This window comes from Pristis pectinata, chromosome 15 (genome assembly GCF_009764475.1).
Source record: "Pristis pectinata isolate sPriPec2 chromosome 15, sPriPec2.1.pri, whole genome shotgun sequence".
NCBI lineage: Eukaryota > Metazoa > Chordata > Chondrichthyes > Rhinopristiformes > Pristidae > Pristis > Pristis pectinata.
In genome coordinates, this window is record NC_067419.1 from 27964715 (window position 1) to 27985427 (window position 20713).

Sequence of the window (20713 nt, forward strand, 5' to 3'; positions counted from 1 at the left end):
CCTGAGCAGTGCATTTCAGATCCTAACCATGTGCTACATTAAGAAAGGATTTTCTGCTTCACTTTTGCTTATTTTGCTAGTCCCTTGGTTCTTGACCTTTCCACCAATAGGAGCATGATCTTACTATTTACATTGTCTGTACCCTAGATGGTTTTAAATACCCCTCTTAACTCCTGCTGTTCCATGGAGAATGAGCCCAGCTTCAGTTGTCGTTCTATATAACTAAAGTACCTCATCCCTGAAATCATTTTAGTAAATGTCTTCTGCACCCTCTCTAAAACCTTTGCATATTTCCTATGGTGTAGTGTCTAGAATTGAGGACGATTCTGTAATTGTGGTCATACCAGGGTTTTAGAAAAATTTCTTCTTGTATATTGCTCACCTTATAATATCAGAGTTCTATCTACCTTTTTTAAACAATTTCTCAATCTACCTTGCCACTTTCAACAACTATGAACTTATACCCGCAGATATCTTTATTCTTGTACCCCTTTTAGAATGGCGCCCTCTCGATGCTTCTTCTCATTTTTACAACCAAAATGTAACACTTTGCATATTCATACTGAATATTCTTATTGAAGGATTACATTCAATAAGCCTTTGGTCACCTGTCTTAATACATAGTTATGTGACTCCATTCAATGTAAGCTGTTGCTGTCAAATGTTTCTGTTATCGGTTTTAGTAGTATTTCAAATGTCTTTTTTCATTGTAATCCAAATCTCAGGGGAGACGTAACAGTGTCATTTTCCCACACTGTGGAATGGTTTCCTGGAAGCCACTGCACTTTAGGCATTCAGCATTCTTTCATGCTCAGGCAACACATGTCACTTTGCAACAGGAAATCACCAGATAAATCAGGACAAGACTCAACTGTGATCAGTTCATGATGCAAGTATATGACCTCACTAGTGAACCCTGAATCTGTCATTACAACGGTCTTTCCACTAGCCCCAGTAGAACTGGCAGTATCCAGGAAGAATAATAATTTATTCTACCTCTCACTCTCAATCTTAAAATGTCCAGTTTAAATCAAGATGGCTGATGGATACAGCTGCCTATGAAGAGTGCAAAATCACATTAAAAAGCAACCAACACAGAAACTCAGTGGTGCAGAGATACCAATATTGCGGCTCTAACTCACTAACCACATGGATGCTCTAGCATGAAGCAGTTGCAATCTAGAGCACTTTGTCAGCAAGCTGAAAATCGCTGGTAACTCTGCTGTAGTGACAGCTGTCGGTGGCTGAGAGACACCAGTATTTCATCTCCAGCGCACCAACCACATAGAAGCTGTAGTATGAAGCAGTTGCAATCTTGAGCACTTTGTCAGCAAACTGAAAATCACTAGTAACCCCACTAGAGTCGTGGCCTCTCTTGTGGGTATGAGTCATCGGAAAACTGCTCTAAAGCTGCCAACATTTCTTTCACATAGCCAGCGGGAGGAAAGAGATCCCCCACTCCCTTTTATTGTTAAAAATAGCACTGCAGATAATGGCCTGATCTTTTTAATTATTCAAAGCTCAGAACAATCTTTCTGTTTTTGGGATGTGGATTAGTTGGGACTCTCTCGCCTCCTCTCGCCTCCCTTCCCCTCCAATCCTACGCTATTCCCTGCAATTTTTCCAACTATTCTTGTAGTTCACAATTGTTCAATTCAATTTAAATGTTTAAAGAATACTAACCAGTTCTCCCAGATTACTTTGTTCTTTCTATTCTTGTGTTTACTGAGCACAAATTTCTTTCCCTTCCTGGGAGTTCACACTTTTAGCACTGCACTAGCAGGTCCAATCTGGTACATTCAAATTTGGGTTTTCAATTCAGAATATAATCTGCAAAATTAACAGGGTTTGATTGAAGGGTATCAGGGGTTGATGTACAACACTGGCTAAATGGTGCTAGGTATTGATCAGCCTTGTGTGATCTAACTGATTAGTGTCAAAAGTTTAATAGGGTTTTCCTTTTCCTGTGTTCACAACAGAACTAATTTCTTAGCACTGATTTTATGGTTTCTGAAAACAAAATGTGATTGCACAGGGAATCCTGTGCAAAATGATCTGAACTTTAAACAGTTCAGATCATTTTGTGTGTTTGACTTAAAACCTAAGATGGACTGAGACTGCCAAAAAAACAAATGATTGCTATCCTGGCTGCTCTGTCAAGGGGCACTTTGTCACTTTTTAAAAATCAGTAAGTCTCTTTTAAGTCTTAATGATTTTCAGACCTGAATGGTATGTAGGCTGATAGTGAGAACCTTTCTCTGACCAACATTGAACAATAATGCCACATTTTGCAAAACAAAACACAATCTCTTGCACAAGACAGCCTGTGTACATTGCAGTTTGGTCCTGGAGTGAAAGATGAACAAACTAAAAAGAATGCTGTGGTTTACATAATGCCATGATCTGAAGCTCAGTGCTGGGGAAACCCCCCCCACTTTGCGCCACCTGCTGGTTGTCTGCATTAAATGTGATGGCATTAACAATGCAGGAGAAGTGTGGTGAATTGGCTGAAAGTGACACTGTACGTCACTGTATGTCAAGTAATTCACCATGCGAGAAAGCATAAACCAAATGCATTTCTCTCTTTCTTTGAAATATAAAGTGTGGGGGCAAAGATAAGCTAGTTGCATAAATAACTGTAAAATAAATAGTCTTGCAAATTTATAGTTATATTTAAAATCGACAGGCTGCAAAACCTCGCTCTGACCCTGCGCCTGATGCAAACATTCCAGTCCCCATTCAAGTGTACTGGAATCATCAGCTCCAGAGGTGAAAGTAAGTTGGCACAGGCTGGTACAACATGCTGGTAGGAGAGAAGCTAGCGTAATCAGTATAAAGAGCTAGTGCAAAAAACTATCTCTGATACCTCTCTCTCCTTCCTCGATCTTTCCATCTCCATCTCAGGAGGTTCATTATCCACCGACATCTTCTACAAACCCACTGATGCCCACAGCTACCTTGATTACAGCTCCTCCCACCCTGTCTCTTACAAGGACGCTATCCCTTGCTCTCTATTTCCCTGCCTCCACTGCATCTGCTCCCATAATAAGGGTTTCCACTCCAGGACATCCCACTTCTTTAATAACTGTGGCTTCCCTCCTACTGTGGCAAGAGAGCTCGCACCTGTATCTCTGCAATTTCCCGCACCTCTGCTCTCACCCCCACCCCTCCCAGACCCAACAGGGATACAGTCCCCCTTGTCCTCACATTTCATCCCGCCAACCTACATATCCAACACATCATTCTCCGTCACTTCCACTGTCTCCAACGGGACCCCACCACAAAGCATATCTTCCGCTCCCCCCCCCTTTCAGCCTTCCGTAGGGACCGCTCTCTCCGCGACTCCCTAGTTCACTTCTCCCTCCCCACCCATCCCACTCCCACCCTGGAAACTTTCCACCGCCCCCACCATAGGTGTAACACCTGCCCCTACACCACCTCCATCACCTCTTTCCAGGGACCCAAACAGTCCTTTCAGGTGAAGTAGAGACTTACTTGCACCTCCCTAATTTTATCTACTGCATTTGGTGCTCCAAGTGTGGCCTCCTCTACATTGGCAAGACCAAATGCGGACTAGGTGACCATTTCATAGAATATCTACATTCCATCTGTAACCACGATCTGCATCTCCCCGTTGCCAGTCACTTCAACTCCCCCTCCCACTCCATCACTGATATGTCAGTCCTCGACCTCTTCCACTGCCGGGAGAAGACCAAACACAAACTGGAGGAACAACATCTCATTTTCTGTCTTGGGACCTTACAGCCTAATGGCATGAACATTGAATTCTTCCACGTTAAGTAAACCAACCACCCCCCTGCAACCTTGCCTCTTTTTTTCTTCATTACAGGTGATCATTGGGGTCATCAGGATCATCGGGGTCATCTCACCATTTCATTGGGGTCATCTCCTGGCCCTGAAATGTTGACCGTCTGCTTTTCTCCACAGATGCTCCCTGAGTTTCTCCAGCATCTTGTTGTTTTTTCATCTAGTGCAAAAACAAATTGCTGGAGGACTCAATGGGTTGAGCAGCATCTATGGAGGCAAAGGGATGGTCGATGTTTCGGGTTGAGACCCTGCATCAGGACTTTGCCTGCATAGATGCTGCTCGACCCACTGAGTTCCTCCAGCAGTTTGTTTTTTGCCCCAGATTACAGCATTTGCAGTTTTGTGTGTCTCCAGTATGAAGAGCTAAGTGGATGATGTTAGCTGTATTAGGAAGAAATTTAATTTACTATCACCTTACTTGGCTCCCAAATAAAAAAGATTTATTATTTATGTAAGTTAACTTTTTGGCTTTATAAGTGTAAAAACAAAGCATAATATTTTAAAACTTCCAACAATATTTTCTTTTTCTACGTCTCAAATACTGCTGAATTTTGTGAATGGCCTCGATCACACCGACGCTTTGATAGCTCATGAGCCTGACGCAGGACCTCGCTGGTATCCAGAATCCAGCAGGCTGTTGGTGCTAAAACATGAGACCAATCCCAGAATGGTTCCCTAAACATGCTGATAACTTTGTAGTTCTGAAAATTAGTGGTGTCAAAGCAACCTCTTGTTATACATCCCATGCAACTTTCCTTTCCATTGACTTCAATGAACTGTAATGAAAATCAAAATAGGCTAAGATATACAATTCATGATCAGGTATTGCCTGTTGTTCTCCTTCACTGAGCTGAAAGCTACTTGCCATTTTATTTAAATACTACAATACATGGTAGGTGCCAAGGGGAAGCCAGATGTTTCCTTCTAATAGCATGAGAGGCAAACTCAGTGCAAGTCTTCATAACTGTTTCCCTACACTTTTTGGAGGTCAGTCGCTAAGTGATATTGCAAAGCCTTGGGACTGGGTAGCTACCCAACTGGGAATAGTCTCTATATGGAAAATGAATAGGAATGATAAAGAAACGGACTTCCACTTTTTAAAAAAAATCTAAAAGAGGACTGACAGGTTTGGAAACAATAAGACAGTAATGTTGTTGCCTGGTTACCTGCTATAGGGCAGTGCAACATGGAGCAATGAGGAAAGTAGAGCAGGATGTGCTTATTCTTTGTGTCCCTAGTCACAGGAGTGAGCAGTTTTGCTGCAATCTCTTACCTTTTCTGACAGGTATGTTTCTGAGAACCAGTTTGCAGTGAGTCTTCCAGACAATAAAGTGGTACAAGGGCCATCTATTGGATTTTCGGGGGTCAATCCCCTTCCTGCATATGGTTTATATGAAGAAGATGGAAAGGAAATTGCGTACAATTCTGGTCACCTCATTACAGGAAGGATGTCGTGGCTTTAGAGAGGGGGCAGAGGAGGTTTACTAGGATACTGCCTGGATTAGAGAGCATGTGCTATCAGGAGAGGTTGGACAAACTTGGGGTCTTTTCTCTGGAGCCGCTGAGGTGGAGGAGTGATCTGCTGGAAGAATATAAAATTATGAGGGACATAGATAGGGTGGACAAGCAATATCTCTTTCCCATTTTTGAGCGATCCAATACCAGAGACCATGCATTTAAGGTGAGAGGGGGTAGGATCAGAACAGACGTCAAGGGCACATTTTTTACTCAGAGAGTGGTGGATGCCTGGAATGCGTTGCCTGATAGGGTGGTGGAGGCAAATTCATTGGGGGCTTTTAAGAGGGTCTTGGATGGGCACATGAATGAGAGGAAAATGGAGCGATATGGGATTTCTGCAGGTTGGAGGGATTAGCTGTGTCGGCACAACACTGTGGGCCGCAGGGCCTGTTCTGTGCTGTACTGTTCTATGTTCTATGTTATGTTCTATGAAATTGCATAGAGCATCACCTGTTAAAGAGCTGCAGGCCACATGCTACAATATGATATTAACATCTTGCCATGGTAAGTAAATGGATACAAACAAACATTGTATCATAGACCCAAAAGAGAAGGTGGAGACACAGGAGACCACAGATGCTGGAATCTGGAGCAACAGACAATCTGCTGGAGGAACTCAGTGCATCCAGCAGCCTCTGTGGGAGGAAAGAAATTGTCGAAGTTTCACTGAGTTCCTGCAGCAAATTGTTTGTTGCTCCAAAAGAGAAGGTCACCGGATTTGATCTCCCACAATGTTTTATGGACAATTCATGGACAGGCAATGGTCCTAATCCTAAATGTACCAGAGGTGTTGTGGGACAATGGCCATTCACGAGTCCTTGGAGATCAAACTTGTAATGATTTAATTTTAATATATGCACAGAGAAAGATCTCAATAACCCTGAAGAGCTTCTCAAGGATAGAGAACTTGCAGCACATATTTGTATTTATCTCTCTTTTCATTAGAATATTTCACAGTAGTCTCTGACACAAACCACTCTATGCAGGCATACAGATTAGCGCACAGATTATCCTGTCACCTGCCTCAGGTCTTCAAATTCCCATACTGACACAACCATCCTGTTTGGCCTTCAATTCCCCTTATCTCCTCATCCCTGTATAGAAGTGATCAGCTGTAGAGCCATTGTTCCCAGAGCTACCGTTGGAGGGCGGCACAGTGGCCCAGCTAGTAGAGCCACTACCTCACAGCGCCAGAGAACCGGGTTCAATCCTGACCTCAGGTGCTGTCTGTGCTGAGTCTGCATGTTCTCCCTATGACCCAGTTGGTTTCTTCCCGGTGCTCCAGTTTCGTCCCACATCCCAACAATGTGAGGGTTGGTAGGTTAATTGGCTGCTGTGAATTGCCCTTGGTGTATGGTTGAGTGGTAGAATCTGGGGGGAGCTGATGAGAATATTGGGAGAATAAAATGAGATTAACGTAGGATTAGTGTAAATGGGTGCTTGAAGGTCAGTATCGACTCAGTGGGCTGAAGGGCCTATTTCCATGCTGTGTAACTCCATGCTGTTTGGTCAAATGTCCCATCATGCCTAATCATAACTACAGCATTTATTTTAAGATAAAATGTTTACCCTGATAGTATAAGGTCCCTGCAACTTACTTTAGGAGTTGTCATTGCAATATACTGCTATAGCTGATGCAACTTTTCGGCCCAATCACCTGCATGTAAAATTATTGTTTCCGTTCCACATCCCAGTCAGAAGAAAATGGGATTAAAATACCTGTTGGCTTGATGGAAATAGCTGGAATATATAGCGGCCTAGTAGAAGTAAATGATTTTTGCAGATATCAAAGAAGGAAACCAAACTGGAAGAGGATTTAATATTAAATGCTCTAATTCTCCTGGAGGAGTCAATTTGTGCTTAAGAGCATCGTAGGACATGGGAAAGATCAAGCCAAAGGCTGTTACCACCTCACTTCTACCTTTTTCCAATTTGGTGATTCCCCCACTTGCATAATCAAAGAAAGGAAGACATTCTGAATCCACATGGCCGGAAATCAATGGGAGGGCAGATGTGGGTAATAGCATGGTTATCATCGTTTCATGTGGTCATTGTTTAGAGAGTGGGGGTTGATAGTCAAGGGGTGTAACCACATTAGGTTGGTCATTGGGTATGTGCATTGGATGTTGCAGAAAGTGTCGGGTCAGGCAGGCTGGACGTGAGAGGTCAGAAGAGGTAAACAAGCCTGTGGAGTATCGATGGGAGTGGCTGCTACCCTGGTAGCGAATGGGATGGTGTGGAACAAATGATAGAGAACAGGGTTTAGTATGTTCACAGAGCCAGTCGCAGAGGCAGGCTTCACCACTCTGCTGATCTCATTGAAGCTTTCAATCTGTTGCTTTGTGGATTGAAGAATATGAGCCACATGGTAGAATTTCTAGCCCCATACCATCATTATAACTGTTGAAATCCTAGAGCTGACTCTGCAGCTGATAACTTTAGTATTTACATTACATGTGGGAAAACATGCATTAAACTGCATGCCTCATTTTCTTTCCAGATTTAGACAGCAGTTATCGTTTAGATTTACAGCTTTAGCACTGGCTTGGTAACGCGATGTAAAGGGCACACAATCCTTCTCTCCCATTTAGAAGTATTTCAAGGATGATCCTTCTCACCATTCAGTTTACAATTATTAGCAAGTCACATCAGTCCACACTTGGCTAGTCATAGAATCTATTTATCAGATTGACAACACACTGTTCATGGCTGATGAGTGACAGCCTTTCTTACTCATGTTTCCCTGTCTCATATATAATACAACCCAAGGGAGAAATGAAGCCTCAGAATCAACTAGGAAACAACAGGAGGTCCCACTACTGGAACACCCTTATGGCCTCTGACAGCAGGCAAGACCAGGGGCATCACAGCCATAATTCCTATCAAAGAGAGGAGACATTTTTAACTATTTTTAAATGTCTTGGCTATTTAGAGAAATTTAGAAACTATTAACATTACTTTAAATAGTTAAAAAATTAAAATGAAATATCTTAAGATTTAAGAAAATCTAAAATATATTAATAGATTAAGAAATAATTAAAAGTATTAGAGTAAAATGCAGTAAAAAAACGTAATTACATTTATTCTCCTAACCTTCTGGTGGGAATTCCATTAGAATGAATGGGATACCTTTCCCATGGCAGACCTGACTGGTACAGGATTGCAGAGGTAGATTTTCTAGGCAGAAGGGACTAGTTTAGTTAGGCATTTAATTACTAGTTTGCTAGTAACTAGTTGCCAGTTTAATTAGTTTAGCACAACATCATGGGCTAAAGGGCCTGTTCCTATGCTGTACTGTTTTATGTTCTAGATGCACTAGCCGCATGGAATTATGGCAAGCCTGTAATGTACTTACCTGTGAGTTTGGCAACATCCACGTAAATCTTTTCTGCACTCATTCCAGAAAACCCCAACAACAGCCAGCACAATTCTAATTGCAGCATAAGTTCTGAGAAACTGATTTTATGCATTCTCTTTTCCAGTCAATCATTTAATAACACAGTTCTCAAAGTTTGTCCAAAAACTCCTTACTTGCTTCACCCTCCCTTGATTCTTTTTTTCAGCTCAACTTCTCCTCACATCAGTTTTGGAAAGGGGAAAATAAGTTTGTGCAACACTTGGAAAGTATTTTTGAGGCACATGAAACCATTTACTTTAAAATGGCATCTGGAACACTTTAAACATTTTTAGGACAGATGCTTCCTTCAGATTTAATGCCTTCATTAACTCCTGTATTTTGGGAGCTCTCGCTCTCTATGAACCAGTGTGTTCCTTTATCTGTTCATATCTCTACAACTGTATTGAGCTTGGGAACAAACTGAGACTACTTTCATTGTATTTTAGCTTAGTGTATGTATCATATGGCATCACATGACTCCTTGAAATCAGGAAGTTGTAAAATAATCATCATCAGATCATGCCTTGGGCAAAAAATACATAGTGAATGATTAATGGTTAAGGAAACCACCATAAAGATAAAGGGAATTTTTTTTTTTTTGCTTTAGCTTTATTGTTATAAGGCCTCCTTGAAACCCAACTATAAATATTCTCAGATGCAAATTAATGTGGAGAATTTTTTAGACACCAGCTGCAACCCCATGTGGACCGAGAAATCATGCCGATTGCAGAAGAAAAAGTTGCACGGTTTGTAAACTTAAAGGGTTAGTGACAATTAAGGGAAATGATCAGGGTGGCACTGTACTAGCTAGTGAAGCTGCTGCCTCACAGATCCAGCGAGCCAGTTCAGTCCTGACCTCCAGTGTTGAGTGTGTGGAATTTACACATTTTTCTTGTGACCATGTGGGGTCCTCCAGGTGCTCTGGTTTCTTCCCACATCCCAAACACTTGTGGATTGATGGGTTAATTGGCTACTTTAACTTGCCCCGAGTGTGTAAGTGAGTGGCAGAATCTGGATGGAGAAGATGGGACAGTAGGGAGAATAGGTCACAAGGGAAGTCAGGGAATGGGACTGATGGGAATGTTCAAAGCCAGAATTGACTCAATGGGCCAAATGGCTTCCTTCTATGTTGTAAGGAAATATAGAATATGGAATTATCATGGGGTGGAAAAAAGTTCCCTGTGAGGGTTGGTAGGTTAATTGGTTGCTGTGAATTTCCCTTAGTATGTGGTTGAGTGCTGGAATCTGGGGGAAATTGATGAGAATATGGGGAGAATAAAATGGGATTAGTGTAGGATTAGTGGAAATGGGTGCTTGAAGGTCAGCATTGACTCAGTAGGCCGAAGGGCCTATTTCTGTGCTGCTTGTCTCCATGTTGTTTGGTCAAATATCCTATCATGCCTAGTCATAACTACAGCATTTATTTTAAGATCTCACGTTTACCCAAATAGTATAAGCGAGGAGTTTTCATGTCCTCCCTGTGACCACATGGGTTTCCTCCAGGTGCTCCAGTTTTCTCTCACATCCCAAAGATGTGTGGGTTGATAGGCTAATTGGCCACTGTAAGTTGCCCGTGGTATATAGGTTAATGGTAGAATATGAGATAATTGATGATAATGTAGGGATTCATGTAGGAATAGTGTAAATGGATGGTTGATGGTTGGCATGAACTCAGTGGGCCTGAGGGCCATTTCCATGCTGTCTCTCTCTTTGTATATGCACATGGAAAGTGTACCATGTTGATGTTAAAACTGTGGCACTTGAATGTGCAAAGGGTGCTTCAGAAAGCACACAGACCTTGAATGGAAAACCAGGCATCATCACGAGGAAGAATGTTGCCTCGTGTGAAAATTAAAGAGCTTGCGGAATTCATCACCAAAGTAGATCATTGATTCTTCAGTAACATACTACATTTCTACAATGGTTCAGGTAAGGCCTGATACTTTCCCTAGGTAGGTGACGTCCAGACACTGAAGCCACTCCTAGCAGAAGGAGTTGAGGCATGCAGTCAATCACACTGATCCTTGCCCCAGGGACCTACTTCTGGTGCCACAATATCCCATTGTCCATCTTCAATCTGCCACTCCAAGCAGAAGCTGACCACTAATTGAATTAAACTGGAAAGAATGCAGAAAAGATTTACATGGATGTTGCCAGGACTTGAGGATCTGATTTATAGAGAGAGGTTGGACAGGCTAGGACTTTATTCCTTGGAGCTTAGGAGACAGAGGTGATCTTAGAGAGGTGTATAAAATCATGAAGAACATAGATAAGGTGAATGCACTCAAGTCTTTTTCCTAGGGTTGGGGAATCAAGAACTAGAGGGCATTGGTTTAAGGTGAGAGGGGAGAGATTTAATTGGAATTTGAGGGGCAACTTTTTTTACACAAAGGTTGGGTATGTATGTGGAGTGGGCTGCTAGACGAAGTGGTTGAGTCCGGTACAATAACAACTTTTAAAAAACAGTTGGACTGATACGTGGATAGGAAAGGTTTAGAAGGTTACGGGCCAAATGCTGGCAAATGGGATTAGCTTGGCTGGGCACCTTGGTCGGCATGGACCAGTTGGGCCGAAGGACCTGTTTCCATGTTTTGCGACTCTATGACTCTGTGACTCATTGATCGTCACTGATAATCCTTCCATGGAGTGAGATTGCAATTTAAGGTTTATGCATCTCATGCAAATTAGGAAATGCAGCTGAATTTCCAAATTCACAATATAGCGTGTAACCATGTTGAAGACCAGGATTCTCAGTGCTCATGTATATGACTTCTTGAGTGTTCTGCATGCAACAAAACCCACCCCTCCTACAATACCAATTCACTGACACTGGTCCACCACACTGCACCATTTTGGCTCTTGGAGTCCCACTTCTAGGCCATGGAATTGTTGGTTGTCCCTCTGAAGTGAAAACACGTAGAAACACAAAAATAGAAAATGTGGCTCTAAACCTAGGTTGTACATAAAGAACTTATTTTCAGAGAATCATGGAAGGTACCACACAGGAGGATGTTTGGCTAGTTTTGTATGAGCCAACACTACTTTAACCTGAAATATCTATTCCAGTTCTATTATCCAAAATTTGCTTCATTTCCTTTTATATTCTTTCTTTTCAAATACGCATCTAATTCTTTTCCTCAAATCATTTTGTCATTGCTATTTCATTTACTTGTAGCAAAGTACTTTGTATTCTAATTCCCACCGCTGTCTGTAAGGAGTTTGCACATTCTCCCTGTATCTGCATGGGTTTCCTCCAGGTGCTCCGGTTTCCCCCTACATTCCAAAGACGTACAGGTTGGGAAGTTGTGGGCATCCTATGTTGGCGCCGGAAGCGTGGCGACACTTGCGGGCTGCCCCCAGAACACTCTACGCAAAGATGCATTTCACTGTGTGTTTTGATGTACATGTGCCTAATAAAGATAACTTATCTAATAATTTCCCTCTTTATTCTCTAGCCAAAGTCCAAAACTTATGCTCCCCATACTGACTTCCCAGCTGATCTAACGAAGAGCTACCATCAATAAAAACAGGAAATGCTGAAGGCAAGAGGCAAGTAAGGCAGCATCTGTCAGGCAGCAACTTTCAGGTCAAATATCTATCAGCAGAATTAGAAAAATGTGAAAACAAGCATGTTTAAAACTGTTGAGGGAGGGAGGGAGGGAGGGACACCAAGATTACTCAGATAACACAAATACTGTTAGTGCTGTCTAAGAGTGGGAGATGAATGCCTATTTATCATAGTTGGTCTGTCTGGAGGAGTGTGAATAGACTGCAAAACATTTGCCATTTATCCTTATAAACATTTCATTTTTATTTCACAGGCAAAGGCTTGCAGCTTTTCTCCATAACTGTAGCACATCATTCTGATATCTTGAATAAACCCTGACTGTATCTTCCTGTAGCTCTTTATATTGTTGACTTTGTTCAGCTGACAGCTCAAACTATGATAAGTGTCTTTAAGTTAATAAAGTTATCATTCTCCCTCTTGCTTTTTTTTTCTCTCTATCCTGAAATCTTTCAGTCAGAGATATTTAATTTGCAGATAAGCTTCCCTCAAGGTTATATAATTCTAATTAATTCCTCCTAGTTCCTCCCAAGTGTGAGGCATTGCACTTTGGGAGATCAAATGTTAAGGGATAGTACACAGTTAATGGCAGGACCCTTAACGACATTGATGTACAGAGGGATCTGGGGGTCCAAGTCCATAGCTGCCTGACAGTGGCTCCAAGTCAATAGGGTGGTAATGAAGGCATATACTTGCCTTTGTAAGTCAAGGCATTGAGTTCAAGAGTCAGTAAGTTATGTTGCAACTTTATAAAACTCTAGTTAGGCTGCATTTGGAGTATTGCATTCAACTCTGGTCATCCCATTATAGAAAGAATGTGGAGATATTGGAGAGGGCGCTGAAGAGATTTACTGGGATGCTGCCTAGATTAGAGGGCTTATGCTATGAGGAGAGTTTGGACAGGCTTGGGTTGTTTTCTCTGGAGTGGTGGAGGCTAAGAGGAGACCTGATAGAAGTTTATAAGATTATGAGAGGCATAGATAGAGTAGACAGCCAGTATCTTTTTCCCAGTGTCAAAATTTCTAAAACTAGAGGGATGCACTTAAGGTGAGAAGGGGTAAATTCAAAGGAGATGTGCAGGGCAAGTTTTTTTACACAGAGTGGAGGGTGCCTGGAATGCACTGCCGGGGTGGTAGTGGAGGCAGATACAATAGAGACAATTAAGCGGCTCTTAGATAGGCACATGAACGTGCAGAGAATGCAGGGATATGGACATTGAGTAAGCAATAAGGACTAGTTTAGTTAGGTGTTTAATCACGAATTTAATTAGTTTGGCACAACATCGTGGGCTGAAAGGCCTTTTCCTGTGCTGTACTGTTCTATGTTCAGTGACTATTTTTTCCAAATTTAACTTCATATATTGAAACCCTGAGCTACGCAATACTAATTCTGTACTCTTCCTTTACCTATTGTTTTTAACCTCTTCTCTATCTGTCCTCCAGCCATCATTTCATACCTCCCCCACTGAAGTTGCCAGTTGAAACTCACACTTGTAATTTTAGTTTTGTGTCCAAGACAATGACAACAGGTGGAGTCCATTTCTCCTTTACAGCCAGCTTGTCTTCCAAAACTCATACCAGGAGCCAGAAGCTGCAAGGTTCCCAGATGTACCAGTCTTCCAAACCCTCTGCATTTGTCCCTTAGCTATTCCCAGTGTACTGGTCAATATTATTTTGTCTTTATCACAGTGCTGTTTGTGGGAGTTTGCTGTGAACAAACTGGCTGCCATGCTTCCAACATAACAAAAATAACCACATTTCAAAAAAAGAACTTAATAGGCCTCAAAGCACTTTGGGATATCCTGAGAGACACAAAAATCACAATATACATGTGAGTCTTTCTTTATGTGACACAGATTGTTGGTTTTAATGTCTGGAATGTTTACTTTTCTGGAAATACTCTGCAGGTCTTTCAACATAACTGGGGAAAATTGGAAATGAAATAACTAGGCACGGTAGTGTAGCGGTCAGCACAACACTATTACAGTGCCAGGAACCAGGTTCAATTCCAGCTGCTGTCTGTAAGGAGTTTGTACATTCTCCCTGTGTCTGCATAGGTTTCCTCCGGGTGCTCTGGTTTCCTCCCACATTCCAAAGACGTATGGGTTAGGAAGTTGTGGGCATGCTATGTTGGTGCCGGAAGCGTGGTGACACTTGTGGGCTGCCCCCAGAATACTCTATGCAAAAGATGCATTTCACTGTGTGTTTTGATGTACATGTGACTAATAAAGTTATCTTATCTCATCAAGTTCCAGAGAAAAGTGCGAGGGGAAAAGAGAACAAGTCTTCTAGCTTGCTCTCCCTTTTCATCGGTTGCTGTGTAGATCATTCAAAACTCTGAAAACTATGCCCACATTCCTTGATATCCTTTGGCCTAATTTCTGGAAGGCTACTTACTATAATTCTCATATCTGCTTATAACACAGAAGTAAACCATTCAGCCCATCAAGTCTATGCTAGCTCTCAGAGTAATCCCTTCAATCCCATTCCCCCACTTATTTCTCCATGATCTTTGCTCTTTCACTTGCCAATCAATCCTTGATTCTCCAGCACCCATCTACATCAGGGGTAATCTACAGTAGCCAATTAAATTGCCAACCCAGCTTCCTTTGTCTCCTTTCCCATTTTAATAAAGGGTCTTCAACCTAAATGTTAACTCTGTTTTTCTTCCCACAGGTGTGGCCTGACCTGCTGAACATTTCCAGCATTTTCAGTTTTCAACCTACCAACCTACATGCCTTTGGGATGTGGGAGGAAACAGAAACATCTGGGGAAATATCTGGCTAACACCACTGGAGATCAGGATCAATTCATGGTCACTGTAGCTGTATAATGTTGGGTTGAAATTCAGATGAGAGTAGTGGAGGGAGAAACTTGAAATGTGAATTTAGCATGTGTCACCTAGTATATTGTGATCAGTATCAACATGGTAGAAACACCTGAAGACTGCACTGAACTAATGACCTTGCTTTGTAATCCTCTTCTGATCAGGGTGAATAACATTTCCTCTTTCCTAATATTTTGAACAAAACAGGTCCATGGTTTCCACAGATAAGATATTTTGCCAAAGGTAAAAATGACTCAGATACCTAAACTTACAACCTTTATCTCTGACAGCTGGAACAACAGTAATGTTTTTAGCATGTACTTTCTTTTCCAGCTCTGAAGATCTGTGAAATTTAGAAGAAAATATATATTCTTACATATCAGCTTCATATTTTCATTTGGCTGGAACAATGCCATGTCCTATATGGAAAAATTAGTCATGATCTCACTTTTCAAAATGTACAAAATAACAATTAAGGCCTGTGACTGCCAAAATAAAGAGACATGTTGTATTATCCATGAAACAAATTCCACGTATTTGTTCAAAAATTGGGATATTGTTATAGTTGAAGTGATGCAAACTCAAAGGAAGGCATATGTGCTACCCCTGTTTTGGGTAAAGAATAGAAAATAAGATTTACATTTCTTCAGATATGATGATAAAAGTTCCATCTTTTATTTCCTTGATTTGTTCTTTTTGTTATAATACAATAATCGTGCCTTTTGTTACTTTTTTTACTTTCTGTTCTAGTTTATTTGATTTCTGTTTTTCAATTGTTTCTATTCTTACTTTGTAGAAAGATTCACAGATGATTCGGCTCTAAAGCAGTCACTTCAATCAGTGCACCCAAGCTGATCTGTTGAAAGAGCCCTCTAACCAGGTCCTTTTCCCACTCTTCTGTAAATATCTCTTCTTCATATATTTATCTATTCCCTTATTGAATCTGTTTCTACCATATCATATACCTTTCAGATCATAACTCATGGCATAAAATAATTCCATTATATAATCAAGTTCAGAACAGCACAGTGGCACAGCGGGTATTGTAGCTGCCCGAGATGGTGGTGGAAGCAGACACAATCGTGGTGTTTAAGAAGCATTTAGACAGGCACATGAACATGCAGGGAATGGAGGGATGTGGATCATTTGCAGGCAGATAGGTTTAGTTTCATTTAGCATCATGATAGGCACAGACATCATTGGCCAAATGGCCTGTTCCTCTGCTGTACTCTTCTATGCTCTATGTTCTTAAGGCTCCAGTGACCTGTTTTCGATTCTGACCTCTGATGCTATCTGTATGGAGATTGCATGCTCTCCCTGTGACCGTGAGTTTCTCTCAGGTGCTCCCACATCCCAAAGATGTTCTCATTGGTAGGTTAATTGGCTACTGTAAATGAGCCTTAGTGTAGGTGGCAAAAATTATGGTGGATGATTGACTGTAGAGAGTGCTGGAGTGGAAGGTGAAGACAAGGGAAATATCATCCTTGCTCTGGCTGGGAGGAGAGGGAGTGAGAGCAGAAGTGTGGGAAATAGAGCCCACAAGGCTGAGACAGTCACTGACCTGAAATGTTAGCTCTGTTTCTGTCTCCACAGATGCTGCCTGGTTAGTACTTCCAGCATTTTCTGCTTTTATTTCGATCAAAGTACTTCTGAGAAGCTCTTCTGTATTCCCCTAACTCAGATCCTACATCTATCTTTCACACTATTATTTTTGTCCTTTATTCAAACTAGAAAATGCTGGAAACACTCAGCAGGTCAGGCAGCATCTGTTGAAAGAGAAACTGAGATGCTGACTTGCCTGACTTGCCAAGTCTTTCCAGTATTTTCAGCTTTTGTTTCAGATTTCCAACATCTGCAGGTTTTTGATTTTTCTTTTTGTCCTTCACTTGCTTTTAATTCTTGTTTTCATCAACATATATTAAGCTTTCTTTTAAAGTTGTTTATGTTGTAATTTTTCCTTTTCCTCCTTTCTTCAAATGCTGATTCCTTTCTGTGGCTTCTTCTTAGGCAGCCACTCGGGATTGAGGAAAACATGCACCACTCTGGTTCTGTGGGTTCTGACTTGACACTGTGGTTAGCACCATGCTATCATGAAGCAAATGTGAAGTATAGTGGTTAGTATCCCTGCCTGTCACACGGGAGACTGGGGTTCAATTCCCCAACGGGGAGTTATAAATCTTTTATGGGCGGTACAGTAATGTAGCGGTTAGCGTAACGCTATTACAGTGCCAGCGACCCGGGTTCAATTCCCGCTGCCGTCTGTAAGGAGTTTGTACGTTCTCCCCGTGTCTGCGTGGGTTTCCTCTGGGTGCTCTGGTTTCCTCCCAAATTCCAAAGACGTACAGGTTAGGAGCTGTGGGCATGCTACGTTGGCACCGGAAAAGGGGCGACACTTGCAGGCTGCTCCCAGCACATTCTCAGTAACGCAAAAAGATGCATTTTACTGTGTGTTTTGATATACATGTGACTAATAAATAGATATCTTATCTTAACTTCTGCAGGGAACCAAATCTGCAAAGGGTGCTCCACAATCCTTCCTGGTTGAAGGAGTCAAAGACTTGAGTGAGGTCAAAGAAAGCCACATAGAATGATTGATGCTGCTCCCTGCACTTCTCTTGGAGTGGTCATACCATGAAGATCAAGTCCTCTGGATGGACAGAATCCACAATGCAATTCAGACAGCAGCTTTTCAGCCACTGATATTACGGACTCAGTGAAAGTCCCTTTAAGATAGAGAGTGTGTGTGTATGTGTGTGTGGGGCGTGCTTACGTCAATAGAAGATAAAGGACGTAATGACGTTGTTGAAGAAGTTAGAAGAAGAGGAGAGAGAGAGAGAAGGGAGAGAGACACCAGCCTGCTTGTTTTCTCTATCGATGGATGAGAAACAATAACTGTGTTTGCCACTGAAATCCATGTATGGAAGTTGGAAGTAATCCGGTGGAGTTCACTTTGTTGCTGACCTGTAGAAGGAAACAGGTATTTGTGTGTGGACGACCACGGTTCGGATGCTTTTCGGGGTGAGGAAGTCACTACCGAGTAAACACTGAAGTGTCGTTTGGGTTCCATCGTGGAACATTTGGATTTCGTATGTACTCTCTCTATGTTTTTCTACATCTACATCTTATCTTCAGACAACGGTGGTTGTTGAAGAAGCCCTTGCTCATGTTTCACCTTATGGCTTGCGGAACTGAACTTTAAGAACCATTCAGGAACTGGGAGTTTTGGACTTTGTCACACACACACACGACGAGTTTAGTTTTGGGGTTAACGTTCGAGGTTTAACATTCTTGAATTCTAACATACTAACATTTTTACTTTTATTTTACGTATTATCATAAGTAGTGATTAATAAAATAGTTTTTAACACTGAATCATGCTCAGTGTGTTTCTTTTGTTGCTGGTTTGTGACACTGACCAGAGACAATTGAGGAGGACCCTGGTCATGACTCTTTCTGTGTCAAAAAGCAGGGAGATCCTTCTGTAGTTATCAACATTGAACTTGCTTCCTCCCATGAAGATGCTTATGATTACGATGTCTTTCATGTCCCCTGGTATACCCTCCATTTCCCAGGTATGGACAATGAGGCTGTGGATTTGTAACTGAAATTTTCACTATCGAGTTTTAGAATCTCAGCAGACTTATTTTTTTGCTTTATTCCAATCAATTGAGATCATATTAACAAATTGCTCACTCTCTTCTGTCCCTGCTATGCAGTCAAAAATCATAGGATAGCACATTGATAGAGCCAGTTAAATGACCTGAAGTTGCTTCACTGAGCAGTGAAATCTTGACACGAAGTTTCAGTTGCAGGACTTAAAGGCTTCCCCAAATAAGACCCAACATTGATGTCATGCATTCCAAACTTAAACTGTTATTTTAACCACTAGTAAAAACTTTCAACATACCAATTCCAGGCTAGTGGAGAAGCAAGGACACAGTTAGAGGTCACATCCCCCTCTTCAAAGCTATTTAAGAGTAAAGGTACAGGAGAGCCTGCCAAAATAATCTGAATTACTGAAAAGTTCCTCAATGTAGAGAGACTAAAGTCTCCTTGACCAGGATAGAGATAAAGAAAATCAAAAAACTCTAGTTGCTAGAAATCTGAAATAAAAACATAAAATTCCTGCTGTGTTTCCAGCATTTTCTGTTTTTATTTCAGGATTGAGAAACATGTGTTAAGAACTCAGAATTAATGCAACTTAATATGTGCAGGTAATAGTGATAAGAGAGTAAGAGTTTATTTTTTACTGATACAATTTTCTTGGTTATGAATTATGATTGTATTAGATCAATGAAGTAAATCCAGTAACATACTCCTGCTTATAAGCCACACCCAGTAAAACTACAAGCTCATCAATATTCATTTTAATGTCTTATAACAACATTATCTATGTGTTCTGGGGCTTTGCAATGAATTCATTATTGATCTTAACAAACTAAATGTCTTGATTGTTTTAAATTTTTCTGCGTTGAAACTGTATTCTGTAGGGCAATTAGAATTTTTTTTCATCTCCCAAACGTTTGCTTTTTTTTAATTTAGACCTTGATGACAATCAAGTGGACATAGAATGTGGATTTCTAACTAGGAGTATAGTAACAAGTGGGAAAGTTACATGATGGGAACATAAGGAAATTGAAGTAAGGAGATATGGCTGGACTAACAATCTAGTGATGTGAACTAATAATTTGGAGACATATCTTCAAACCTGACAGCAGCTGAAGAGTTTAAATTCAGTTAATTGAATAAATCTGGAATTTTACAAAATAGAATTATTAATCATGACAATGAAACAACGATTTGTTGTCAAAACCCATCTAGTTCACCACTGACCTTCAGGGAAGGAAATCTGCCATCCTTATGCACTCTGGCCTCTCTGTCACTTCTAACATACAGCAATGTGGTTGATTCTTAAGAGTCTTTGATATGGTCCAAAAGGCGACTCAGTTCAAAGGCAATTAGAATTGGACAACCCGCAGTCTGTGAAGGAATGTAAAACCTGAACTGTTGACTTTATAGAAAGAAATTTATTCTTACAAGCAGTAGGAAAACTAATTAAATACTTCTTGATTGTTTTATTGGTGTTGTGGTTTATTTAAAATATTTAATTATGCCTTTCTAAATAGTAGTAATATTTTATGTGGAATATCAGGCAGGAGGAAGAAAAGTGCTTGGAGGGGAATTGAATTAAATATCACAAGACTCGCAAAAAAAATCACATTAATATAGTGAAAGAATTTAGAATAATTTAAAAATCTAACATGCTAATAAACATTGCAAGCTGATGTGATTTTTTAATCACAAAATTGAATCAGGCAAGACCAGCTCTAGTACTATATCAATAAGCATAAGATAATATTGATATTACTCCACACCACATTTGTCCATGTCCATTAGGGTTCTGATGTTCCAGATCCTGTTGTGGAGTGGAAGATGCCTGTGCATGGGATAGCCCACACTGAAACATATTATCAGCAGACAACTCACCCTTATCCTACTTTGGGACATTGGTCCAGACTTTGCAGCAACAGGGCAACCAGTGTCATATCTATTTGTTGGATTTTTCACATCTCTCAGCT

At 41.1% G+C, this 20713-nt stretch overlaps 1 protein-coding gene across 2 annotated transcripts in view; it reads left to right on the forward strand.

Moving 5' to 3' along the window:
- cav1 (caveolin 1) overlaps nt 1-18013 on the forward strand; it is a 39874-nt gene extending 21861 nt beyond the window's left edge. Inside the window, exons 3-4 of one of the 2 annotated variants that reach the window (XM_052030767.1) lie at nt 12199-12296; nt 17146-17240. In XM_052030767.1, the coding sequence (XP_051886727.1) occupies nt 12199-12267 (69 nt within the window). In that variant the 3' untranslated portion in view covers nt 12268-12296; nt 17146-17240. Of the gene's footprint in view, nt 1-12198; nt 12297-17145; nt 17241-17635 lie in introns of those variants that run through there. The other variant, XM_052030766.1, reaches the window with a different exon arrangement.
- Nucleotides 18014-20713: the final 2700 nt, after the last annotated feature.